Source organism: Salvelinus fontinalis, chromosome 2 (genome assembly GCF_029448725.1).
Source record: "Salvelinus fontinalis isolate EN_2023a chromosome 2, ASM2944872v1, whole genome shotgun sequence".
Lineage (NCBI taxonomy): Eukaryota > Metazoa > Chordata > Actinopteri > Salmoniformes > Salmonidae > Salvelinus > Salvelinus fontinalis.
This window is the reverse complement of record NC_074666.1, coordinates 19,482,536-19,510,001: the sequence shown is the minus strand read 5'-3', so window position 1 is coordinate 19,510,001 and position 27,466 is coordinate 19,482,536. Positions and strand designations below refer to the sequence as shown.

Here is a 27,466-nt window from a genome sequence, read left to right as displayed (position 1 = left end):
CTGTGTGCAAGGAGTTTTGAATATTAGTTTTATTTGGGATCTTACCCATAGCAGCCAGTGAGGGAGGACAGGGCCAGTACTCTGTCTCTATCTTTGAGGGCAGGTTGGGGTCTGGTTTCTGAGCTGCTGGGAACTTAGACGACTGGATAATGCTGCCCATCACCTTCTGCTTGCTGACCTCTACAGACAGGGAGAGAAAGAATTACACACACACACACGCTCTTATACACACACAAGGAGACACAAACACACATAAAGGCTTACAATCTCAAAGCCAAACCCCCCCCCCCACACACACACACACAAATATACAGTACCCTGTTTAAAATTAGGCAGCTTCATGTAGATGTTGGCACCATTATCTGAAATAAAACACAGAATTAGAAAAGTGTGTGTGTGTGTGTGTGTGTTGGTGCACGTGTGTGTGTGTGTGTGTGTGTGTGTGTACCTGGCCTGTGGAAATGCTGCTGTAGGGGAATGGATGTCTTCCGGAGCTGCATTGTGGAGCCTCCTGGAGACCCTCCATCCTCCCTACACATCTTCAGCTAAGAGAGAGAATAGAGAGAGGAGAGAGAAATATATGGAGAGAAAGGGAGAGAGTTAGTGCTGCTGGGTAACTGGATGAAGAGAAACACCTACACAGCGCAACATAGAGAAATAAAGGGAAAAGGGAGGGGGAGACAGGGGAGATCAGGAAAGGAGAGAGGTCTGAAGAAATGTCTTACCTCGGGAGAGGGAGGAGAGATGGAGGGAGGAGAAAGGGATCTCTGGAGATGGAAGAGGAGAACACAGTCACATCACACTTCTCTTCCTAAACAGCCTTTACGAGTTACTTACTGTAACATGAATTGTGTGTGTACCTCTGGTGAGTAGGTGAGGTGAGGTTGGTAGGTCATGAGATCTGGTCTCTCCACCTGCAGAATAGCATAGTCAGTGGTGAATCACAACCACGCACGCACGCACGCACACACACACACACACACACACACACACACACACACACACACACGTCATAGTCACACTTAACCCTAACCCCTCCATCCACAGAGGAAGACGTACAGTACCTTCTGAAAGTATTCATGCCCTTTGACTTATTCCACATTTTGTTGTTACAGCCTGAATTCAAAATGGAGTACTTTTTTTTTTTTTTTATCTACACACAATACCCCATAATGACAAAGTCAACAAAATATTTGAAGACATTTTGTGAGTCAACAAGTTACAATCACCTTTGGCAGCGATTACAGCTGTGAGTCTTTCTGGGTAAGTCTCTAAGAGTTTTCTACACCTGGATTGTACAATATTTACACATTATTCTTTAGAAAAATCTTCAAGATCTCAAGTTGGTTGTTGATCATTGCTAAACAACCATTTTCAAGTCTGATTTTCAAGCTGATTTAAGTCAAAGATCATTTGTTGTATTACTTGTGAGGCACAGGTGAGTGAGCATAATATTGAGCTTTTCATTTTTTTATTGGACTGATGGCCTGCATCTGATGGTCAGTCTGGGGGGGGGGGGGGGCAGCGGTGAGGCTGCCTCTCACCCGACTCACCATCCCTCCGGTCTCCCTCCCTTCACTGAGAAAAGGGAACACGGTCTTCCAGCTGATGGCAAAAAAAGTTACACTGCATTATTTCTGCCTCATATTGTTACTCCTATGACCAGAGAAAGTGAAATATTCCTCAATATTAAAAAGACACAAGTCGCTAATAATAACAACGCAAGCTTATGGGAACACTTTACTGTCCTCGTTCATTACAGCTGCAGTACTGGTTGTAGCATGAGTGGAAGTAGGGAGAACATGCATTTTATGACTTCTAAAAGTGTTGAACAAAGTGTTGTTAATGATGAATGATGATAACTTATACATGAACTTACTCATAAAAACAGCAGCTCTTTGCTGTATTCGTTGAGTCTCTCTTAGTCATGGTTTTAAAAGTTTAGAAATCTCACAGTATCAACTTTGGTGTGCATTCAAGGTTTCTTTTTACGGTCTATGGCTTTAGGAAACTGTGCAGATATGGTGATCTGAGCTATCTGATTGGCCAGCGGTAGGCTTGTAGGTGCACTTGATTTTCTCTCTAGGATTTTGCATGTGCTTAGCTCCATTACGTTTCTTTTTTATTCTGAAAAACTCCCAGTCCTTAATGATTACAAGCATACCCATAACATGATGCAGCTACCACCATGCTTGAAAATATGGAGGGTGGTACCCAGTATTTTTTGCTGTATTACTTTAGTGCCTTGTTGCAAACAGGATGCATGTTTTGGAATATTTTTATTCTGTACAAGCTTTCTTCTTTTCACTCTGTCAATTGGGTTAGAATTGTGGAGTAACGACAATGTTGTTGATCCATCCTCAGTTTTCTCCTATCACAGCCTTCCTCTCCGGCAGCTGAGTTAGGAAGGACGCCTGTATCTTTGTAGTGACTGGGTGTATTGATAAACCACCCAAAGTGTAATTAATAACTTCACCATGCTTAAAGGGATATTCAATGTCTGACTTTTAAAATGTTTACCCATCTACCAATAGGTGCTCTCATTTGCGAGGCATTTGAAAACCTCCCTGGTCTTTGTGGTTGAATGTGTGTTTGATATTCACTGCTCGACTGAGGAACCTTACAGATAACTGTATGTGTGTGGTACAGAGATGAGGTAGTCATTCAAAAATCATGATAAACACTATTATTGCACACAGAGGGAGTCCATGCAACTTATTATGTTATTCTCACATGTTTACTCCTGAATGTATTTAGACTTGCCATAAAAAAGTGGTTGGATACTTATTGACTCAAGACATTTCAGCTTTTCATTATTAATTAACTTGTAAATAAAAAAAACAATACAAAAAAACATAATTCCACTGACATTATGGGGTATTGTGTGTAGGCCAGTGACACAAAATCTCAATTTCATCCATTTTAATTTCAGGCTGTAACACAACAACATGTGGAAAAAGTCAAGGGGTGTGAATACTTTATGAAGGCCCTGTATGTTTGTGTGTCTTACCTTCTGCATGATGGTGGAAATCCTTCCTGTGGCTTAAACCAGATGGCTTTGAGAGAGAAGAGTGGGAGAGAGAGGGGGGGGAGGAGCAGGGATGAGAGGAAGAACAACTCAGAAGTAGAACAGTGATGTAGATAAGGAACAAAGTTCATAAAGCCCGTCTTTCTTTCGTTGTAGCGATGGGACAAGACTAACTACCAATTGGATATCGGGAGAAAAGGGGGTAAAAAAAAGTTTAAAAAATAATAATATAAAAACACTGCCTTCAATAGTCACCCTACATTGTGTGTGAATGCACAGAACTCCCTTCTATATTATATAGCGCAAGTGAACAACAAACCTGGTTTAAAAAAACAAATAAAGAATGTGAGTGCCACGCTTGTCGTGGTTAGAAGAAGAGGAGGACCAATGCGCAGCGTGGTAAGTGTCCATATTGTTTTAATACGAAATAATGAACACTGAACAAAAACAATAAAACGACCACTCCTGTACGGTGAAACAAAACACAGAACAGAAAATAATCACCCACAAAACACAATGAAAAACAGGCTACCTAAATATGGCTCCCAATCAGAGACAACGACTGACACCTGCCTCTGATTGAGAACCGTACTAGGCCCAACACATAGAAATCTACCAACAGAACAAAACATAGAAAAACAACATAGAATGCCCATCCCAACTCACGCCCTGACCAAACTAAAATAAAGACATAACAAAGGAACTAAGGTCAGAACGTGACAGTACCCCCCCCCCCCAAAGGTGCGAACTCCGGCCGCAAAACCTGAACCTATAGGGGAGGGTCTGGGTGGGCATTTACCGCGGTGGCGGCTCTGGAGCGGGACGAGGACCCCACTCCACCATAGTCTCGGCCCACTTCTGTGACACCTTAGGAGCGGCAACCCTCATCACCGACCCTGGATTGGAGACCCTAGTAAAGCGCACCACTGGACTGAAGTGCACCTCTGGACTGACGGGCGCCTCTGGACTGACGGGCACCTCTGGACTGATGGGCGGCTCCTGACTGACGGGCGGCTCCTGACTGAAGGGCGGCTCCTGACTGAAGGGCGGCTCCTGACTGAAGGGCGGCTCCTGACTGAAGGGCGGCTCAGGCGGCTCAGGACAGACGGGCGGCTCAGGCGGCTCAAGACAGACGGGAGCACCTGTAGGGAGGAGACGGAGAGACAGCCTGGTGCGTGGGGCTGGGGAGACCTACAGGAGGCCTGGTGCTTGGAGGAGGCACCGGAAGGACCGGGCTGTGGGGGAGCACTGGAGCTCTGGTGCGCAGCCTTGGCACACTCCCCCAGGCTGGATGACTACTCTAGCCCGGACCCTCCAGAGTGCAGGCACAGGTTGAACCGGGCTGTGGGTGAGCACTGAAGATCTGGTGCTTACTAGGCGCACCTCCCCATTATGCTCAATTCCCACAATCGCCCGGCACGAGCGGAGCGCAGGCATAGGACGCACTGCACCCTCCCAGCGCCCCGGAGACACAGCACGCAGAGCCGGCGCAGGATACCCTGGACCGAAACGGCGTACCGGAGACCAGACACGCTGAGCAGGCACAATGCCCCCTGGCTGGATGCCCACACTCGCATGACACTTTCGGGGGGCTGTCCTATAGCGCACCGGGCTATGGGCGCGTACTGGCGACACCGTGCGCTTAACTGCATAACACGGTGCCTGACCAGTAACGCGCTGCTTACAATAAGCACGAGGAGTGCCTGACTCTGCCACACTCCCCGCTGCCTCTCGTACCTGTCGCGCTGCCGTGCTGCCTCCTCATATCGCTGCCTCCAGCTCTGCCTTGGGGCGGCGATATTCCCCAGCCTGTGCCCAGGGTCCTTTACCGTCCAAAATCTTCTCCCATGTCCAGGAGTCCAGAACTCGCTGCTGCCCGATACCACGCTGCTTGGTCTTTGGTTGGTGGGTGATTCTGTAACGCTTGTCGTGGTTGGAAGAAGAGGAGGACCAATGCGCAGCGTGGTAAGTGTCCATATTGTTTTAATACGAATAATGAACACTGAACAAAAAACAATAAAACGACAAACGAACACTCCTGAACGGTGAAACGAAACCCACAATGAAAAACAGGCTACCTAAATATGGCTCCCAATCAGAGACAACAACTGACACCTGCCTCTGATTGAGAACCATACTAGGCCAAACACATAGAAATAGAACAATAGAACAAAACATAGAAAAAACAACATAGAATGCCCACCCCAACTCACGCCCTGACCAAACTAAAATAAAGACATAACAAAGAAACTAAGGTCAGAACGTGACAGTTTATCTTTAATGTCTTTTTCGTTATGTGTCGGACCACACTAAGACTAGCTGTCGCTATTTGCGTCGGCTAATGGGGATCCTAATAAATCAAATCACAACGTGATGAAAAGAAAGATCATCTTTAAACAAGTGAGAGTTAAGACTATCATTAGAGTTTTAAAGAAAGAGAGAAAGGGAGAGAGAATAGAGGAGGGTTAAGTCCCCATGAAGCCAGAGGGCTCCCTCACTTCCTTCTCCCTCCTCCCTCTTCTTCTTTCTCCCTCCCCCTTTCTTCCTCTCCCCCACCCTCTTTTTCCTCTCCCCTCTCCCTCCTCCACCCTCTTCCTCTCTCTCTCCCTATTCTTCCTCCCCTCCTCTCCTCTCCCTCTTCCTCCCCCTCTTCTTCATCCCCCGCCTCCCTCTTCTTCCTCCCCCTTCCTCTCTCTCTTCCTCCTTACCCCTCCTCCCTTTCTTCCTCTCCCCTCTCCCTCTTCTTACTCTCCCTCCTCCCCTTTCACTTCCTCCTCTCCTCCCTCTACCCCTCCTCCTCTCCCCCTCACCCTTCTTCCTCTCCCCACTTCTTCTCTTCCTCTCCCCTCCTCCCTCTCTCTCCCTTCCTCCCTCTTCTCCCTCTCCACTTCTCCCTCTCTCCCCCTTCCTCTCTCTCCTCTTCCTTCCTCTCCCTTTCCCTCCCTTCCTTCCTTCCTCTCTCCCCCTCCTCCCCCTCAATTTCTCTCCCTCCTCCCCCTCCCTCACTCTTCTTCCTCTCCGCTCCCCCTTCCTCCCTCTTTTTCCTCCCCCCTCCCTCTCTCCCCCCTCCCACCTCCTTCTCTCCCCCTTCCTCTCCCTCCCTTCCTCTCCATCCCCCCTCCCTCTTCCTCCTCTCCCCCTTCCCTCTCTTCCCTCTTCTTCCTCTCCCCGTGCCATCTTCCTCTCCCCTCCTCTCTCTTCTTCCTCATCCCCCTCCCTCTTAGTCTCCCTCCCCCTCTCTCTCTCCTCCCTTTCTTCCCTCTTCCTCCCTCCCTCTTCTTCCTCTCCTCTCCCTCTCCCTCCCCATCTCCCTGGCTAGGTTGCTTCTCCCCACCTTCTCCCTAAAGTGCACTCGTTTGCCAGATTTCGTACACCAGTCCATTCCATAATGATTCAGTATCCCTCCCAGGCACTGACCTCCCTCCCCTCTCCTGCCTCCTCCCCAATTATTTTTCTCTCTAACTGAATTGTTTATCAGTCCAGCCAGTCAGGCTGACGCCCAGCCAGCCATCACCACGGTTACAGTCCCCCCACTAGGGAACATCCCCTTGGAGAGGCCTTCTCTCTTTCTCTGTGTCCATCTTTCGCACCCAGTCCCTCCTTTCGCCTTTCTAAGACACACACACATTTTTGTAATTGACATTTTCCAGAGCAACTAACATTTGTGCATTCATCTTAAGATCGCTACACACACACACACACACACACACACACACACACACACACACACACACACACACACACACACACACACACACACACACACACACACACACACACACACACACACACACACACACACACACACACACACACACACACACACACACCGACTGTTACGTTCCCCAGTTTCTGTGTTCTGTTTGTATTTGAGTGTGTGTTTCAGGAGATGGCTTCCTGAAGTACTCCCCAACCAGCTGATTGGTCAACCCCAGGCTAATTGGTGATTGGAGCTGACCCCGCCCCCTCGTCAAGAAGCAGCTGACTCTAATCACCATTGCCACCTGAAGATAAAAGCCAGTGTTCGGCCCAGGAGAAAAGGAGGGAGTAAAAAGATTGAGATAGAGGAGAGAGATGAGATAAGGAGTAGAGATTTGGAGATTGAGAGAGAGAAAAATTAGATTGTGATATAGTGTTGGTTGTGTATCAGAAAGTGTGGTATGTACTGTTGTTGTTGGTAGCAGTTCTGTTGTTGTTGGTAGCAGTTTTTCTATGTCCTGTGTTTGTGAGTGTTTGTGAAATCGTTAAAAATTACTCTGTTTCGTTTGTTCCCAGGGGGGAAGGAGAAGGCACTTTGGGAGTGCTTAGGCAAGAGGCCCGCGGGCATACATATACCCGTAGTATATTTACTGTCTAAGCACACTAGGTAAGACCTGGGCGGACCACCCCCTTGTATTTTGGTTAGGGCACCAGGCGGTGTTAAGTTAGGTAAGTTAAGTGGGTAGGCAGGTTAGATAGGAGAGGGGGAACTTTGATATTTACTTTCTTTGCTTTGGTTCCGTCCAGCCCCTTTTCCCCATATTACCGTGTAAGAAAATAAATTCTAGTAAACGGTAAATTCTGCTTTTGTGTCATCCTTACTCGCACCTACAGTCCATACCTCTTGCACTTCAGAGAGTTGAGTTGTAGCAGGGAGTTGCGTTCCCTCTTCTCAGAGGCGTGCGTAACACCGACACACACACACAAGCACACACACACAGTTACAGTGTATAACCAGCAGTGTGTGGCAGCTCTGAGCTCTCTGCCAACAGTGTGAGTAGATTCATATTGATCTACTGGGATCTGTTTCTCTGAAAGTAGTTCCTGGGTGAGGCGATCTATCGGGAGCAGACAGGCCACATTTAAGTAAAATATAGATGGGGTCTAGTCTAGAGGGTAATAGAAGGCTAATAGCTTCACCTTGCTTATACCTATAGAAATCTGTTCAAAATGTTATTTGTCACATGCACAAGTACAGTGAAATGCTTAACTAGCAAGCCCTAACTAACAGTGCAGTATTCAATATAAAAATAATTATAACTAATAAGAAAATAAAGAAAAATTTAAAAACACAAGAAATTAGAAATAATAGAGGAAGCTATATACAGGATTAATTTACAGTCTGCAGAAATACTGGAGTATTTGAGGTAGATATGTACATGTAGGCTGGGATTTGGAGAAAGTGACTGGTAGCAGGATAGATAATAATAATAATAGTAAACAGTATGGTCAGCATAAGTGGTGGTTAGAGTGAATGGTGGTTAGTGTGTGTGTGTGTGTGTGTGGTGGTGATCGTGTGTGTGTGTGTGGTGGTGATCGTGTGTGTGTGTGTGGTGGTGATCGTCTGTGTGTGTGGGTGGTGGTGATCGTATGTGTGTGTGGGTGGTGGTGATCGTATGTGTGTGGTGGTGAGTGAGTGTGTGGTGGTGAGTGAGTGTGTGGTGGTGAGTGTGTGTGTGGTGGTGAGTGAGTGAGTGAGTGTGTGTGTGGTGGTGAGTGAGTGTGTGTGTGGTGATATATGTGTGTGTGTGGTGGTGAGTGTGTGTGTGTGGTGGTGAGTGTGTGGTGGTGGTGGTGGTGTGTGTGTGTGTGTGTGTGTGGTGGTGGTGTGTGTGTGTATGGTGGTGGTGTGTGTGTGTGTGTGTGTGTGCACGTGTATGGTGGTGAGTATGTGTGTGTGTGGCGGTTAGTGTGTATGGTGGTTAGTGTGTGTGTGTGGTGGTTAGTGTGTGTTTGGTGGTGTGTGTATGGTGGTGAGTGTGCATGGTGGTGTGTGTGTGTGTGTGTATGGTGGTGTGTGTGTGTGTGTGTGCGTGTGTGCGTGTATGGATGGTGGTGAGTGTGTGTGTGCGTGTATGGTGGTGAGTGTGTGTGTGCGTGTATGGTGGTGAGTTTGTGTGTGTGTGTGTGTGTATGTATGGTGGTTAGTGTGTGTGGTGGTTAGTGTGTGTAGGTGGTGGTTATTGTGTGTGTGTATGGTGGTTAGTGTGTGTAGGTGGTGGTTAGTGTGTGTGTGTATGGTGGTTAGTGTGTGGGTGTGGTGGTTAGTGTGTGTGTGTGGTGGTTAGTGTGTATATGGTGGTGTGTGTGTACGGTGGTGTGTGTGTGTATGGTGGTGGTTAGTGTGTGGGTGTGGTGGTTAGTGTGTGGGTGTGGTGGTTAGTGTGTATATGGTGGTTGGTGTGTGTACGGTGGTGGGTGGGTGTGTGTGTGTACGGTGGTGGGTGTGTGTGTGTGTGTGTGTGTGTGTGTGTGTGTGTGTGTGTGTGTGTGTGTGTGTGTGTGTGTGTGTGTGTGTGTGTGTGTGTGTGTGCGTGTGTGTGGACCCTGGACTTTTTTCACATTTTGATACTGTTGGATTCAGGATAAACTTTGAACATTGAGATATTAAATAAATTATAGATCAGAAGCATATAATATAAGGAGTGAAAGAGACTGGGTTTTATGTCAGAAGTTAATGGTTTTCTGTAGAACGACAGATGGCTTTGGAATGTGTTGGTTGGACGGGAGATCACAGGATTGCTATAGGGGAGCGGATGGACATCTGTGGATTAGGCGAAGGAGGGGTTGAGGTCAGGAGGTCAGGTCAGATCCCCTGAAGGGAGTAATAAGGGTTTATTACCTTATTACCCTCTTCCTGTGGAACCATAAGATGTAAGGATTGGAGAGAAGGAGGAGTGTCCCAAGTGGGGTATACATACTTGTGATGGTGAGTTTTTGTCTGAATACAGCTGTGTCGACCCTTTGGGAAGAATTAAACTTGGTTAAGCTTCTCTAGTGTCCGTGAGTTATTTACTCTGAAAAATAAGAACCTAACAGTTGGCGTTGTCGGCAGGATTCACCACGATTTGTAGTCAAACCAAAGAGTCCAGATCAGTGGAGCAGAGCTGGCAACAAACAAAGTAGGATAGTTCCTATATCTGTACACTCACTTTGACATCTTGGGAAGATGAGAATCGTAGGCTGAACATTATAGGATATGGACCTGGAGAGCCTGAGTTTAATTCAGTTGGCCCATTGTATAACGACCGGTTGTAGCTTTATGGTAAATGGTAAATCCCGGAAGGTAAACTTGTACAGGCTGGTACCTGTAGGGTAAGTCCTAGGGGGAAAAATCCCTAGTAGGTTGGTTCCTGCTAGTACTATAAAGTAAATGGTAAATTCCTAATAGGTTGGTTCCTGCTAGTACTATAAGTATAGGGTAAGTCCCGGAAGGTAAACTCGAGCAGGCTAGTACCTGTGTGGTAAGTCCTAGGGGATAAATTCTGGTTGGGATAGTTCATGTGACTACTATAAGAATAGGGTGAGTCCCGGAAGGTAAGCCTGTGCAGGCTGGAACCTGCGAAGGGTAAGTCCTAGGGGTTAAATTCTGGGTGGGATTGGTTCCCTGCTAAAACTGTGACGAGAGGACAAGAGGCCCAGTTGCAGTGGCCGTGAGAGCGCAGGGTGTGAGTGTGTGGAAGAGGTTAGTTTTGTGCCCTGTTGGGGTGGTGAACCATGGCAGATTATGTGGAAATAGGAAGACAAGTGTGAATAATTTTGGTGATGTGTGTTATCAATAATAGGGATATTGGAGGAAATAAGTAATCTGTATTCTCCAGTAATACATTTGCAGACGCTGTGGTATCGGTTCTAAATACAAGGTATTAAGTGCCTTGACCAATTAATTATTATCTGGGGAAGTGTGTAGTGATATCTTAAAAAATAGTTAATAGAAGTTGTGTATTATAGACAGGAGTGAAGTAATCTAAGATACCCTGAACACCGTCGGGAGAAGTTAGGGAATAATAACTATTGATATGGCGACAAACGGCTCCGATTCTCCCTGTAAAATAGAGCTAGCAGATTTTTAAAAAGCAATGGAGGCGCTGAAAGAAGCGCACGAGCATTCCACCAATTCGGCAGGAATATGGGGAAAAAAAAGCAAATTAGATCACATTTTCCTGCTGACGGAGAATTCAAATCAAATAAAGAATTCAGGGAGGCAATTATGACTTGGCATAAAGACATAAAACCAGAATCAAAAGCTCAATATACCAGCGTTTTGCTCAGATTGGACAAGATTCTATCAACAAAAAATGCATCACGATAATCCCGGAATGAGTACCAGTACACTACCACAGAAAGACCTGGAACGGGAGTGTATTGATAGAATTTGTACTTCTGTTTTGATGGCAGGTTTGAACCCTGTGATCAAAACGGTAATTGCGAGGGTGGTAGATTTAATTCAAGACAATGTTTTGAGAGTGGAATATAACAGACGTGCGAGGGGTTAATAGGGCCATAGAGAAATCCCTACCTATAGTTTCAATGGCCAAGGTAAGACAAAGAAACGTAGCGAAAACACATCAAAGCGTAAGGAGATAGTTCCCTGTTTTAGATGTGGGACTATCAGGCATTGGAAGAATAAGTGTAAGATGATACTGGAACCTACTGCATTCGAAGGAAATGCCGCTATACAAGAAATTGCATCTTTTTCAAAAGAGCAACAACTAATCGTTTTGAGATTAGCAAGAATGGAACTTTCACCTAGGGGTGTACAGTTTCTGTTCGATCGATAAGTGGTTCATAGAGATTACAGTTTCTATGTGAAGGAAGATGTATGAGATCACGTTTTACCTAACCTAGGCCAGGGATTAAATATTGCGGATTCCTTGCAATGAGAAATTGGCTAAATTTGCCACAGGAAATTGTATTGTGGGTTGAAGAATCTAGGCGAAATGCCAGGGGACTGGATTCTAAAGGTAACACATTTAAATTAGATGGCCAAACACTCCACGCAAATTCAGAAAGCCTTTTCTTTATATCATGAGACATTTTATGTGGTATATTTTTAAATAGATTTACGCTTTTTGTCGTCTTATTCTGGAATAGAATTCTAGAATGGTCAAAAGGGTGGAGGGGTCACGAGGAATTTGTATAGGGGTTACCAAACCTAAAATTAACTTTAAATTTTTTGATGTGGTGTGGTGGTTATGGAGAATCACGGGGTAAGGAGACCAGTGTTAGACTCGGTGGAGAGATAATGTTGCCGTGTCTATGAGTAGTACATGCTAAATAAAGGACAGTGGATTTACAAATAACAGGTTTGGTTTATAATTAATACTTTTGGATTGCTGATTAAAATTATGCATAGTGAATGCTAACGGAATGTACACTCTTTTCCAAACGAGGGGGTTTCATTATTTTGCGTAGGAAGGTCCCCGGAGATTGAGGGGGGAGAACAGTTAGTGATATTCGGCAGTTTGAGGTATTAGCGTATCTGGATCTGGCCATAAATTAGTTCCAGATAATAAGTGAGGCCTGTTCATGTGTGTTCTGGACCTACGGTTCAACAACAAGCACACACCATTTACTGGTATTGAATGTGCGTTAGTGGTGTGTTGATACTGTGGGATTTATTGGATGGGGTCTTTTCAATTCAGTTAAATTGGGAATACAGAAGGATGGACATGTTTTGAAAGGTATTTAAATGGTTTCTGAAGGACAGGGAAAGAAAAGGGAGAGGAAACATTTTAATGGTGTCGAATGCCCTGTATCCTAGAATTTCTCGTGAGGAAAGATCAACCTCACTAGAAATTATCGGAACAGGGGGATTTAAATATAAAATGTATGCAAAACACCATTCTCTATCCAAATTGTACCATTACTTTAGGAGATTATTATTATTTCCGTAGGGAGTTATAAAAAGTTGTAATTCTAAGTTGATTAGTTATTCGAAATTGTTAATTTTTGATTTAACATGTTTTTGAATCACGTGTTCAAAAGGGGAAAATGACCAGTTCCCTGAGGTCCTGGTCTTTGTGTACTTATACTGTGTTCAGTCTGCATATAGAAAGGAAAATATATGTTAATAAGGGATGACAATTACTTCAAATGGATTGTGATATACAGTTGAAGTCGGAAGTTTACATACACTTAGGTTGGAGTCATTAAAACTCGATTTTCAACCACTCCACAAATTTCTTGTTAAAACTTCTTGTGAATAGGGGGGCGCTGTTTTCACTTTGGAAAAAATCGTGCCCAAATTAAACGGCCTCGTACTCTGTTCTAGATCATACAATATGCATATTATTATTACTATTGTATAGAAAACACTCTGAAGTTTCTAAAACTGTTTGAATTATATCTGTGAATAAAACAGAACTCATTTGGCAGCAAACTTCCATATAGGAAGTGAAAAATCTGAAAACGAGGCTCTGTGTCAGGGCCTGCCTGTTCAACTGGCTTTTATTTATGGATCTGTATGCACTTCATACGCCTTCCACTAGATGTCAACAGGCAGTAGAAGGTTGAATGGGGTGTCTAGCTTGATGTGAGGCCGAATAAGAGCTTTTGGAGTGACTGGTCAGCTCTTTTGTCAGTTTTCGACGGCGCTCGAGGGAACTCCACATTGTCTTCTGAAAAGCGGTATAAACGGCGAATTGCTCCGGCTCTGATTTTATTTGATACATATGAGAAAAACATCATAAAGTAGGATTTTTCAACCGAGTTTGACCAGTTTACTCAATGTTTATTGGGACTTTTGGAATTTTTCGTTCTTTGCGCCAAGAGATGATGGACACGTGCGCTTCACAATGCTAGCCAAAGTTGCTAATTCGACAGAAAAAATTGACATTTTAAAACCAAACAACAATTTATTCTGGAAATAGGACTCCTTGCACTACATTCTGATGGAAGATCAAGAAAGGTAAGAGAATATTTATGATGTTATTTCGTATTTTTGTGGTAAATGTTGGCTCACAATACTGCATGCTGTATGTTCTACTAAAGTTAATTAAAAAAATCTAACACAGCGGTTGCATTAAGAACCAGTGTATCTTTCATTTGCTGTACAACATGTATTTTTTAGTAAAGTTTATGATGAGTTCTTTGATTAGATTAGGTGACTGTCCAAAATATCTTCGGAGATTTTGGTGAATTGTTGCTACGTATTCACAATGTATAACCACGATTTGCAGCTCTAAATATGGACATTTTCGAACAAAACATAAATGTATTGTATAACATGATGTTATAAGACTGTCATCTGATGAAGTTGTCCAAAGGTTAGTGATTCATTTTATCTCTATTTGTCGGTTTTGTGAAAGCTATCTTTACGGTGAATAAATGGCGTTGTGTGTTTGGCTATTGTGGTGAGCTAATAGAAATATATATTGTGTTTTCGCTGTAAAACACTTAAAAAAATCGGAAATATTGGCTGGATTCAAAAGATGTTTATCTTTCATTTGCTGTACACCATGTATTTTTCATAAATGTTTTATGATGAGTATTTATGTATTTCATGTTGCTCTCTGTAATTATTCTGGCTGCTTTGGTGCTATTTGTGATGGTGGCTGCAATGTAAAACTACGATTTATACCTCAAATATGCAAATTTTCTAACAAAACATAAATGTATTGTATAACATGATTTTATAAGACTGTCATCTGATGAAGTTGTTCAAGGTTAGCGATTCATTTTATCTCTATTTCTGGGTTTTGTGAAAGCTACCTATGCGGTGGAAACATGGTGAAAACATGCCATGGTGTGTTTGGCTATTGTGGTTAGCTAATATAAATACATATTGTGTTTTCGCTGTAAAACACAGAAATGATGGCTGGATTCACAAGATGTTTATCTTTCATTTGCTGTATTGGACTTGTGATTTCATGAAATTATATTATATGATATCCCTGTCCCGTTAGGCTAGGCTATGCTAGTCAGCTTTTTTGATGAGGAGGATCCCGGATCCGGGAGAGAGAAGCGGTAGAGGTTTTTAACAAACTATAGTTTTGGCAAGTCGGTTAAGACATCTACTTTGTGCATGACAAGTCATTTTTCCAACAATTGTTTCCAGACAGATTATTTCACTTATAATTCACTGTATCACAATTCCAGTGGGTCAGAAGTTTACATACACTAAGTTGACTGAGCCTTTAAACAGCTTGGAAAATTCCTGAAAAGGATGTCATGCATTTAGAAGCTTCTGATAGGCTAATTGACATAATTTGAGCCAATTGGAGGTGTACCTGTGCATGTATTTCAAGGCCTACCTTCAAACTCAGTGCCTCTTTACTTGACATCATGGGGAAATCAAAAGAAATCAGCCAAGACGTCAGAAAAAAAAATCCAAACACCTGAAGGTACCACGTTCATCTGTACAAAAAATAGTACGCAAGTATAAACACCATGGGACCACGCAGCCATCATACCACTCAGGAAGGAGACGTGTTCTGTCTTCTAGAGATGAACGTACTTTGGTGCGAAAAGTGCAAATCAATCCCAGAACAACAGCAAAGGACCTTGTGAAGATGCTGGAGGAAACAGGTACAAAAGTATCTATATCCACAGTAAAACGAGTCCTATATCGACATAACCTGAAAGGCCGCTCAGCAAGGAAGAAGCCACTGCTCCAAAACCACCATAAAAAAAGCCAGACTACGGTTTGCAACTGCACATGGGGACAAAGATCGTGCTTTTTGGAGAAATGTCCACTGGTCTGATGAAAGAAAAATAGAACTGTTTGGCCATAATGGCCATCGTTATGTTCGAAGGAAAAAGGGGTAGGCTTGCAAGCCGAAGACCACCATCCAACCGTGAAGCACAGGGGTGGCAGCATCATGTTGTGGGGGTGCTTTGCTGCAGGACAGACTGGTGCACTTCACAAAATAGATGGCATCATGAGGGATGAAAATTATGTGGATATATTGAAGCAACATCTCAAGACATCAGTCAGGAAGTTAAAGCTTGGTCGCAAATGGGTCTTCCAAATAAACAATGACCCAAGCATACTTACAAAGTTGTGGCAAAATGGCTTAAGGACAACAAAGTCAAGGTATTGGAGTGGCCATCACAAAGCCCTGACCTCAATTCTATAGAACATTTGTGGGCAGAACTGAAAAAGTGTGTGCGAGCAAAGGAGGCCTATAAACCTGACTCAGTTACAACAGCTCTGTCAGGAGGAATGGGCCATAATTCACCCAACTTATTGTGGGAAGCTTGTGGAAGGCTACCCGAAACGTTTGACCCAAGTTAAACAATTTAAAGGCAATGCTACCAAATACATATTGAGTGTATGTAAACTTCTGACCCACTGGGAATGTGATGAAAGAAATGAAAGCTGAAATAAATAATTCTCTCTACTATTATTCTGACAGTTCACTTTCTTAAAATAATGTGGTGATCCTAACTGACCTAAGACAGGGGATTTTTACTAGGATAAAATGTCAGGAATTGTGAAAAACTGAGTTTACATGTATTTGGCTAAGGTGTATGTAAACTTCCGACTTCAACTGTATGTTTTGATCATTTCCTTAAAATCTCCCAGTGTCACACCCTGATCTGTTTCACCTGTTCTTGTCTCCGCCCCCCTCCAGGTGTCACCTATCTTCCCCATTATCCACTGGTTATTTATACCTGTGTTTTCTGTCTGTCTGTGCCAGTTCGTCTTGTTTGCCAAGTCAACCAGCGTTTTTCTCGTCCTCCTGGTTTTGACCCTTGCCTGTCCTGACACTCAGCCCGCCTGCCTGACCACTCTGCCTGCCCCTGACCTCGAGCCTGCCTGCCGCCCTGTACCGTTTTGGACTCTGCCCTGGCTATGAACTCTTGCCTGTCCCCGACCTGCCTTTTGTCTATCCCTTGGATTATAATTGAGGAATACACCACATCAGTCACTGGCTTTTTCAATAAGTACATCGAGGACGTCGTCCCCACAGTGACTGTACTTACAGTGGGGAGAACAAGTATTTGATACACTGCCGATTTTGCAGGTTTTCCTACTTACAAAGCATGTAGAGGTCTGTAATTTTTATCATAGGTACACTTCAACTGTGAGAGACGGAATCTAAAACAAAAATCCAGAAAATCACATTGTATGATTTTTAAGTCATTAATTTGCATTTTATTGCATAATATTGCACAAAATCGGCAGTGTATCAAATACTTGTTCTCCCCACTGTACATACCCCAACCAGAAGCCATGGATTACAGGCAACATTCGCACTGAGCTAAAGGGTAGAGCTTCCGCTTTCAAGGTGCGGGACTCAAACCCGGAAGCTTAAAAGAAATCCCGCTATGCCCTGCGACGAACCATCAAACAGGGAAAGCGTCAATACAGGGCTAAGATTGAATCATACTACACTGGCTCCGACGCTCGTCGGATATGGCAGGGCTTGCAAACTATTACAGACTACAAAGGGAAGCACAGCCGCAAGCTGTCCAGTGACACAAGCCTACCAGATGAGCTTAATCACTTCTATGCTCGCTTCGAGGCAAGCAACACTGAGGCATGCATGAGAGTATCAGCTGTTCCGGACGACTGTGCGATCACGCTCTCCGTAGCCGATGTGAGTAAGGACCTTTAAACAGGTCAACATACACAAGGCTGCGGGGCCAGACGGATTACCAGGACGTGTGCTCCGGGCATGTGCTGACCAACTGGCAGGTGTCTTCACTGACATTTTCAACATGTCCCTGATTGAGTCTGTAATACCAACATGTTTCAAGCAGACCACCATAGTCCCTGTGCCCAAGAACACAAAGGCAACCTGCGTAAATGACTACAGACCCGTAGCACTCATGTCCGTAGCCATGAAGTGCTTTGAAAGGCTGGGCATGGCTCACATCAACACCATTATCCCAGAAACCCTAGACCCACTCCAATTTGCATACCGCCCAAACAGATCCACAGATGATGCAATCTCTATTGCACTCCACACTGCCCTTTCCCACCTGGACAAAAGGAACACCTATGTGAGAATGCTATTCATTGACTACAGCTCAGCGTTCAACACCATAGTACCCTCAAAGCTCATCACTAAGCTAAGGAACCTGGGACTAAACACCTCCCTCTGCAACTGGATCCTGGACTTTCTGCCGGGCTGCCCCCAGGTGGCGAGGGTAGGTAGCAACACATCTGCCACGCTGATCCTCAACACTGGAGCTCCTCAGGGGTGCGTGCTCAGTTCCCTTCTGTACTCCCTGTTCACCCTCGACTGCATGGCCAGGCACGACAACCAACACCATCATTAAGTTTGCAGACGACACAACAGTGGTAGGCCTGATCACCGACAACGACGAGACAGCCTATAGTAGGTCAGAGGCCTGGCCGGGTGGTGCCGGGTGGTGCCAGAATAACAACCTATCCCTCAACGTAACCAAGACTGAGGACATGATTGTGGACTACAGGAAAAGGAGCACCGAGCACGCCCCCATTCTCATCGACGGGGCTGTAGTGGAGCAGGTTGAGAGCTTCAAGTTCCTTGGTGTCCACATCAACAACAAACTAGAATGGTCCAAACACACCAAGACAGTCGTGAAGAGGGCACGAAAAAGCCTATTCCCCCTCAGGAAACTAAAAAGATTTGGCATGAGTCCTGAGATCCTCAAAAGGTTCTACAGCTGCAACATCGAGAGCATCCTGACCGGTTGCATCACTGCCTGGTACAGCAATTGCTCGGCCTCCGACCGCAAGGCACTTCAGAGGGTAGTGCGTACGGCCCAGTACATCAAAGCTGCCTGCCATCCAGGACCTCTACACCAGGCGGTGTCAGAGGAAGGCCCTAAAAATTGTCAAAGACCCCAGCCACCCCAGTCATAAACTGTTCTTTCTACTACCGCATGGCAAGCGGTACCGGAGTGCCAAGTCTAGGGCAAAAAGGCTTCTCAACAGTTTTTACCCCCAAGCCATAAGACTCCTAAACAGGTAACCAAATGGTTACCCGGACTATTTGCATTGTGTACCCCCCCAACCCCTCTTTTACACTGCTGCTACTCTCTGTTTATCATGTATGCATAGTCACTTTAACTATACATTCATGTACATACTACCTGAATTGGCACGACCAACCAGTGCTCCCGCACATTGGCTAACCGGGCTATCTGCATTGTGTACCACCACCCGCCAACCCCTCTTTTTACGCTACTGCTACTCTCTGTTCATCATATATGCATAGTCACTTTAACCATACCTACATGTACATACTACCTCAATAAGCCTGACTAACCGGAGTCTGTATATAGCCTTGCTACTGTTATTTTCAAATGTATTTTTACTGTCGTGTTATTTCTTTACTCACACACACACACCTTTTTTTCACACTATTGGTTAGAGCCTGTAAGGTCTACACCTGTTGTATTCGGCGCACGTGACAAATAAACTTTGATTTGATTAATAACTACCAGAGCTCAAACCATCTGCCTCCTGTGTCTGCATCTGGGTCTTGCCTTGTGTCGTTATACCCATATGTCTTCTTTCCAAATATACCAAGTTTTTGCATGTAAGAATCATGTAATTACACATGAATAGCAGTTACTTTTGCGTATGTCTATTTAGGCAGAGATCTACATTTTGCCACGACAGTGCGCTAGTCACAGACTCAAGTCCCCAACTCTGCTCACAGAGAAATTTCCATTAAAATAGTATAATTTTCTGCACTACCACCAAAACAATCCTCTCTCTCAATTCAATGGGCTTTATTGGCATGGGAAACATGTTACCATTGACAAAGGAAGTGAAATAAATAATAAACTCACAAAAGTTCCAAAGGAATAGAGACATGTCATTATGGCTATATATAGGTTGTATTTACAATGGTGTTTGTTCTTCACTGGTTGCCCTTTTCTTGTTGCAACAGGTCACAAATATTGCTGCTGTGATTGCACACTGTGGTATTTCACCCAATAGATATGAGAGTTTATCAAAATTGTGTTTGTTTTAAAATTCTTTGTGGGTCTGTGTAATCTGAGAGAAATATGTGTCTCTTATATGGTCATACATCTGGCAGGCGGTTAGGAGGTGCAGATCAGTTTCCACCTCATTTTGTGGGCAGTGTGCACATAGCCTGTCTTCTCGAGAGCCAGGTCTGCCTACTGCGGCCTCTCTCAATAGCAAAGCTATGCTCACTGAGTCTGTAGTCAAAGCTTCCTTCATTTTGGGTCTGCCATTGTGTACTCTCTCTTTAGGGCCAAGTAGCATTCTAGTTTGTTCAGTTTTTCTGTTAATTCTTTCCAATGTGTCAAGTAATTATCTTTTTTATCGTCTCATGATTTGTTTGGGTCTAATTGTATTGCTGTCCTGGGGCTCTGTGGGGTCTGTTTGTGTTTGTGAACAGAGCCACAGGACCAGCTTGCTTTTGGGACTCTTGTTCAGGTTAATCTCGCTGTAGGTGATGGCTTTGTTCTGGAAGGTTTGGGAATCGCTTCCTTTTAGGTGTTTGTAGAATTTAACAGCTCTTTTCTGGATTATGATAATTAGCAGGTATCGGACAAATTCTGCTCTTCATGCAATTTTTTGGTGTTTTACGTTGTACACAGAATATATTTTTGCATAATTCTGCATGAGGTCTCAATTTGGTGTTTGTCCCTTTCAGTTAATTCTTGGTTGGTGAGCATACCCCAGACCTCACAACCATAAAAGGGCAATGGGTTCAATAACTGAAGTATTTTTAGCCAGATCCTAATTGTTATGTCAAATTTGATGTTCCTTTTGATGGCATAGATGACAGAATCTGTGCAAAAGATCTAGGTGCTGCAGTAGACATTTGACTTCAGATTCTAGTAGGGTGAGGCTGGGTCCTGCAGACCGTTCTAGTGCCCTCGCCACTTCGTTGATATACATGTTGAAGAGGGTGGGACTCAAGCTGCATCCCTGTCTCACCCCACAGCCCGATGGAAAGAAATTTGTTTTTTGCCAATTTTAACCGCACACTTAATGTTTGTGCACATGGATTTTATAATGTGATACGTTTTTCACCAAACACAGCTTTAAATCAATTTGTATAGCAAACCCTCATGCCAAACTGAGTCAAAAGCTTTTTTGAAATCAACAAAGCATGAGAAGACTGCCTTTGTTTTGATTTGTTTCTTTGTCAATTAGGGTGTGCAAGGTGAATACATGGTCTTTTGTACGGGAATTTGGTAAAAAGCCAATTTGACATTTGTTCAATACATTGTTTCACTGAGGAAATGTATGAGTCTGCTGTTAATGATAATGCAGAGGATTTTCCCAAGGTTGCTTTTGACGCATATCCCACGGCAGTTAATGCGGTCTCTCTCTCTTTCTCTATTTTGTTCAACCTAATCCAGTGATTGACATGAATTCTGTCAGGGTTGACAATTAGACTATATTTGCTATATTTTACTGTAAAAATAGGACTCCAGAGAGATGAATTACATACATCTTTATGTTCACTAATTTCATAGGCTAATTCATTTGGAGTTCAACACATGAGTGGAAACTTAAAACACATCAACTAGATCGCTAACCTTAAATATAATACCCACTGCTAGTAGCCATCCAACAGTAAATTGAATGTCCTCAAAAAACTTAAATATACTTTAGATTCTTCAAAGTAGCCACCCTTTGCCTTGATGACAGCTTTGCACACTCTTGGCTTCTCTCAACCAGCTTCACCTGGAATTATTTTCCAACAGTCTTGAAGGAGTTCCCACATATGCTGAGCACTTGTTGGCTGCTTTTCCTTCACTCTGCGGTCCAACTCATCCCAAACCATCTCAATTGGTGTGAAGTCGGGTGATTGTGAAGGCCAGGTCATCTGTTGCAGCACTCCATCACTCTCCTTGGTCAAATAGCCCTTACACAGCCTGGAGGTGTGTTGGGTCATTGTCCTGTTGAAAAACAAATGATAGTCCCACTAAGCGCAAACCAGGTGGAATGGCGTACTGCTGCAGAATTCTGTGGTAGCCATGCTGGTTAAGTGTGCCTTGAATTCTAAATAAATCCCTGACAGTTTCCCCAGAAAAGCACCCCCAGACCATCACACCTCCACGCTTCACAATGGGAACCACACATGCGGAGATCATCCCCTCACCTACTCTGCGTCTCACAAAGACACGGCGGTTGGAACCAAAAATCTCAAATTTGGACTCATCAGACCAAAGGACAGATTTCCACCAGTCTGTCCATTGCTTGCGTTTCTTGGCGCTTCTTATTATTGGTGTCCTTTGGTGGGGTTTCTTTGCAGCAATTTGACCATGAAGGCCTGATGCACGCAGTCTCGTCATAACAGTTGATGTTGAGATGTGTCTGTTACTTGAACTCTGTGAAGCATTTATTTGGGCTGCAATTTCTGAGGCTGGTAACTCTAATGAACTTAGCCTCTGCAGCAGATGTAACTCTGGGTCTTTCCTTTCCTGTGGCGGTCCTCATGAGAGCCAGTTTCATCATAGCGCTTTTTGGTTTTTGCGACTGCACTTGATGAAACTTTCAAAGTTCTTGAAATGTTCTGCATTGGCTGACCTTTATGTCTTAATTAAAGTAATGATGGACTGTCTTCTCTTATTTGAGCGCTTCTTGCCATAATATGGACTTGGTCTTTTACCAAATAGGGCTATCTTCTGTATACCACCCATACCTTGTCACAACACAACTGATTGGCTCAAACGCATTAAGGAAAGAAATAGCACAAATTAACTTAAGGCACACCTGTTAATTGAAATACATTCCAGGTGACTACCTCATGAAGCTGGTTGAGACTGCCAAGAGTGTGCAAAGCTGTCATCAAGGCAAAAAGTGGCTACTTTTAATAACCTCAAGTATATATATTTTGATATATTTTGATTTGTTGAACACTTTTTTGGTTACTACATGATTCCATATTTGTTATTTCATAGTTTTGATGGCTTCACTATTATTCTACAATGTAGAAAATAGTACAAGAAAAACCCTAGAATGAGTATTGTATATAAAAAAATATTTGTGTGTGTCAATTTCCCGATCAGCCCACACACCAAAATAATGGTGCAGCCCATCTGGCTTTTGGCAGAATTGCCTGATGGCCTATGCACCCCTGGCTTGTCTGGCTAACGGTTATTGGTGTGGCTTTCATGGAGTCATATTTGCTTTATTGTTATGATAAAACTTTTTTACAATATAGCCTCATAATAGATAAACATCGACGCAACAGATGAACATAGGCTCATATCGGCTATAGACAATTAGTACTACATCACATACTGTATAAGCCTATCATATCCTCCCTGTTCAGTAGGCTTATAATAACCACGTCATGCGGCCTTTCATCGATAAATTCGCACGACGGGGAATGAGAGGCGGTCTAGAAGACAAGATCTTGAATTGTTTACATGAAAGGTGCTGAATAGACCCCATGACAAAAGGATATAGGTTATTATTAACCCTTCCCAGACGACCTTACCACTCAGACCGACCTAGACTACAACAGTCCCTAGTCAAGTGTAATGTCTTTATAAACGTAACTAATAATAAAACGGAATAAAATGATCTAATCTTACCTGCCAATCAATCCGCCGTCATCAACAAAATAACACTCCAGCTAGTGACAGATCGAGCATTCCGAAATCCCATCAGCCCTGTTAAAGCGCGCTTCTAGATATTGAGGAGACTGGTGGGAGGGTGTGAGTGCGTCCTCTCTTCTCTCTCGTCTCCTCCTCTCTTTTACCCTTCTCTCTCCAGCTCCTTCCCTCTCCTAGCCTATCTGACAACAAGTAGATAAGAAGCAACATGGTAAACAATGGATTCCAGAATTTAGCTTTAACCAGTCCCAGATGTCACAGCAGATGTGGGAAAGGAGACAAGGCGTGGGCCCTTTAAGCAGAACGATGTGACGTCATCGGGTCAGGGGTTTACAGCTATGGCGTCGGGAAATGGACTTGCTTCTCTGGTGAGAATCCACACGGTTGAATAACTGTATTTGAATTGAATGTACATGTCATATACCGGTAAATTGTAGCTGTATATGAATTCTAAAGTATATGCTGCATTTTTATTTGTAGTAATGCCTCTTCCTAAACGGGAACAACATTGATTGAATTGAACATGTTTTAAAACCATTATTAGACTTCAGCAATAACAGTAATATTGAATTGATAATGCCAGTGACAACATTTCGTCGTATTATTTAGGGTGTGAACTGTGAAGAAGCTTTGGGACACAACATCGGGAGTCTGTATTGGTCGGACTACCTGAGTTGTGAATCGTTCTGGTCCGTGGCGATGGAAAATACCTACCACAATATATAGAGCCCCACAGTGGAGGTGTAATCATACCCATAAAACCTAGTATTAAAACAGGGAAATGGTTTCAATCGTTTATCCGCCATTCATTTTTCCCATAGGGAATTTTCCAAACACTTACAATAAGGGCTGTGTTTCGTGTAGGCTTAACCTGGCGTGACGTTTTGATAACCATGTAGATCTCTCTCGGACAAGGTGACATATGTATATAAAAAAGTACCTTCCTGTCAACAAAAGCATATGATCTCTAGGAACTCGATTTACCATATGTAAAGTGAAATGTGTCCCTCGCTATCAAATAAATGTCTGAATCAAACTTTTATTCCTGTTAGACAGCGGGCTGCCATTAAACCACACACTTGGTGTAGTTCAGAAAAAAAAGTTGGATTCAGACCTTTATTTAATATTGAGGGTCACATTTCACTTTACGTCTGGTAAATCGAGTTCCTAGAGATTATATGCTTTCGTTGACAGGAAATAATTTTTTGGTGTAGCCGGCTATATTTTGGTAGGGTTATTTTCCATTGCCACCCACCAGAACGATTCACAACTCAGGGACTCCAACCAATACAGACTCCTGTGTTGTGTCCCAAAGCTAGTGTAAAGGAGCAATTGTAATACTGTAATTATAATGTTAATGATTCTGTTATATCATGTTATTTCAGGGCGTGGAGGGAACTACAGCGGCCGCACAGGCTCTGTCTCTACCAGCTGAGGCTTATGGGAACGATGTGAGTTGCCAACACACGGTCTATTGAGGTTTTCCATCCTCTGACACACTCAACACAGTATAATTGTAGTGTCAGTTAGCTAACCTGTGTGTGTGTGTGCATGTGTCTTAGCCTCAACTGGAAGTGATGTGGGCGATGAAGGCTTACAATCACGCAGAGATCTACTTCAATGTGAGTATCTCTTGCTCACAAGTACCTGCACCAGTTGGAGCATATTCTCAATACTAGCAGCCACATTGCACTGATCTAGTCCTCTCCCCTCTAGCTAATAATGTGTGTGTACTGTAGCTGATCTCGTCGGTAGACCCCAGTAATCTGAAGTTGACCAAGGTGGATGACCGGATCTATACATCCTTCAAAGAATCTTTCTCAGACCTCAACATTAAGAACTTGGACCCAGACATGCTCAAAACGGCAGAGGCCAAAGAGGTAGAGGACAATGTGTGTTACAGTAGTCAGAGATACAAAGAGGGACAGAGGAAGAGTGGGTGGGTGTGTGTGTGAGAGAAACTAACCTCATCTCTGTATTGGCATCAATAGAAGTGGCGTCCATTCTGTAACCAGTTTGACGGAGTGGTGGAGGACTTTAACTACGGGACTCTGCTACGACTTGACTGTGTGAAGGACTACACAGAGGAAAACACCATATTTGGTATTGTCAGTCACTATTACACAAGAAATGTTGTCACTAATTAGGAGCATAAGTGTGTGGGCCTTCTGTCTTTTTTAATGAATATTCACCAGGATTTTTTGTTATCATGCGCATTTAACAATGACCTTATTGTCCCTGCAGCCACCAGGATCCAGTTCTTTGCCATCGAGATCGCTAGGAACAGAGAAGGATTCAACACCCCTGTTTTCCAGGCTAAAAAGCAGCCTTCTTAAACCCATACGCTATAACCCAACCTGCTATAACCTCTAACCCAGTAACAGAGAAAGTTGCCAGTCCTGTGTACCAGGTAAACACCCTTTATAAACCATACCACCGCCACCTCTAACACAGAGAAAGTTTTAACAACCCTGGTTACTAGTGTAAACATTCCCAATGCTTGACATACCACCATCTCCTTACAAACTTTTCCTGTGGTCACCCACCTTGTTGACAACATAGATGGTCTACTGGAAACTAGACCAGGGGCACGTTCAGCAGGGGTATATTCTTTGCGTCTTGCAACAAAAACATTTAAGATTTAAGAACCAAAACTAACCCCCCCCCCCCCCCCTCTCCACACACACGCCTGCATCCCACAAGTGTGTGTGTGTACTGATGTCTAAACTGAGCATCGTAGCTATATGTAATTAGCTTTCCTCTTATTTGTGCCAAGCACTTCTGGGATTGCGTATGTCCTTGTACAAAGTTGTAAACGTCTTTCAAATGGCACCATATTCTCTATAGTGAACCACTTATGACCAGAGTTCTGGCTAGCAGTTGTGCACTAAATAAGAAATAGGGTGTTCTTTCAGATTTACCCAGTGTACCCGACTGCATTTGGTTTCTGGCCTCGTCATGTGTTTTATATATACACACACACAGTTGAAGTCGGAAGTTTACATACACCTTAGCCAAATACATTTAAACTCAGTTTGTCACAATTCCTGACATTTTATCCTAGTAAAAATTCCCCGTCTTAGGTCAGTTAGGATCACCACATTATTTTAAGAATGTGAAATGTCAGAATAATAGTAGAGAAAGTCATTTTCAGCTTTTATTTTTCATCACATTCCCAGTGGGTCAGAAGTTTACATACACTCAATTAGTATTTGGTAGCATTGCCTTTAAATTGTTTAACTTGGGTCAAAAGTTTCAGGTAGCCTTCCACAAGCTTCCCACAATAAGTTGGGTGAGTTTTGGCCCATTCCTCCTGACAGAGCTGGTGTAACTGAGTCAGGTTTGTAGGCCTCCTTGTTCGCACACGCTTTTCAGTTCTGCCCACAAATTGTCTATAGGATTGAGGTCAGTGCTTTGTGATGGCCATTCCAATACCTTGACTTTGTTGTCCTTAAGCCATCTTGCCACAACTTTGGAAGTATGCTTGGGGTCATTGTCCATTTGGAAGACCCATTTGCAACCAAGCTTTAACTTCCTGACTGATGTCTTGAGATGTTGTTTCAATATATCCACATAATTTTCCTACCTCATGATGCCATCTATTTTGTGAAGTGCACCAGTCCCTCCTGCAGCAAAGCACCCCCACAACATGATGCTGCCACCCCCGTGCTTCACGGTTGGGTTGGTGTTCTTCGGCTTGCAAACATCCCCCTTTTTCCTCCAAACATAACAATGGTCATTGTGGCCAAACAGTTGACTCAAATTATGTCAATAAGCCTGTCAGAAGCTTCTAAAGCCATGACATAATTTTCTGGAATTCTCCAAGCTGTTTAAAGGCACAGTCAACTTTGTGTATGTAAACTTCTGATCCACTGGAATTGTGATTCAGTAAATTATAAGTGAAAATCTGTCTGTAATCAATTGTTGGAATAATGACTTGTCATGCACAAAGTAGATGTCCTAACTGACTTGCCAAAACTATAGTTTATTAACAAGACATTTGTGGAGAGGTTGAAAAACGAGTTTTAATGACTCCAACCTAAGTGTATGTAAACTTCCGACTTGAACTGTATATATATAATTATTTTTTTTATACCTGAATCTGAATAAATGGATGTCAAAAATCAACCTGTAGCCTGTGTTTCAGATAAATCCTTATGAAGACAATTACCTTGCTAGTCTTCA

General features: G+C 43.5%; 2 protein-coding genes across 3 annotated transcripts in view; one reads left to right on the top strand and one right to left on the bottom strand.

The window, feature by feature from the left end:
* Positions 1-23,349, bottom strand: part of LOC129813709 (dematin-like) — a 44,189-nt gene extending 20,840 nt beyond the window's left edge. For both annotated transcript variants that reach the window (XR_008753187.1, XM_055866158.1), the window contains exons 1-7: positions 23,261-23,349; positions 3,011-3,056; positions 861-914; positions 726-767; positions 449-545; positions 318-362; positions 46-180 (exon numbers count right to left, since the gene is read on the bottom strand). Coding sequence is in view for 1 of the 2 variants with exons in the window: in XM_055866158.1 (XP_055722133.1) it covers positions 46-180; positions 318-362; positions 449-545; positions 726-767; positions 861-914; positions 3,011-3,019 (382 nt within the window). In the remaining variant the exon portion in view is untranslated. The remainder of the gene's footprint in view (positions 1-45; positions 181-317; positions 363-448; positions 546-725; positions 768-860; positions 915-3,010; positions 3,057-23,260) is intronic.
* A 216-nt stretch (positions 23,350-23,565) lies between these two features.
* Positions 23,566-27,409, top strand: LOC129813717 (protein PBDC1-like). The gene is made up of 6 exons (XM_055866171.1): positions 23,566-23,649; positions 24,667-24,732; positions 24,844-24,903; positions 25,021-25,161; positions 25,273-25,384; positions 25,526-27,409. Exons 1-6 carry the CDS (start codon positions 23,620-23,622, stop codon positions 25,615-25,617), a joined length of 501 nt encoding a protein of 166 aa, XP_055722146.1. The 5' UTR covers positions 23,566-23,619; the 3' UTR covers positions 25,618-27,409.
* Positions 27,410-27,466: the final 57 nt, after the last annotated feature.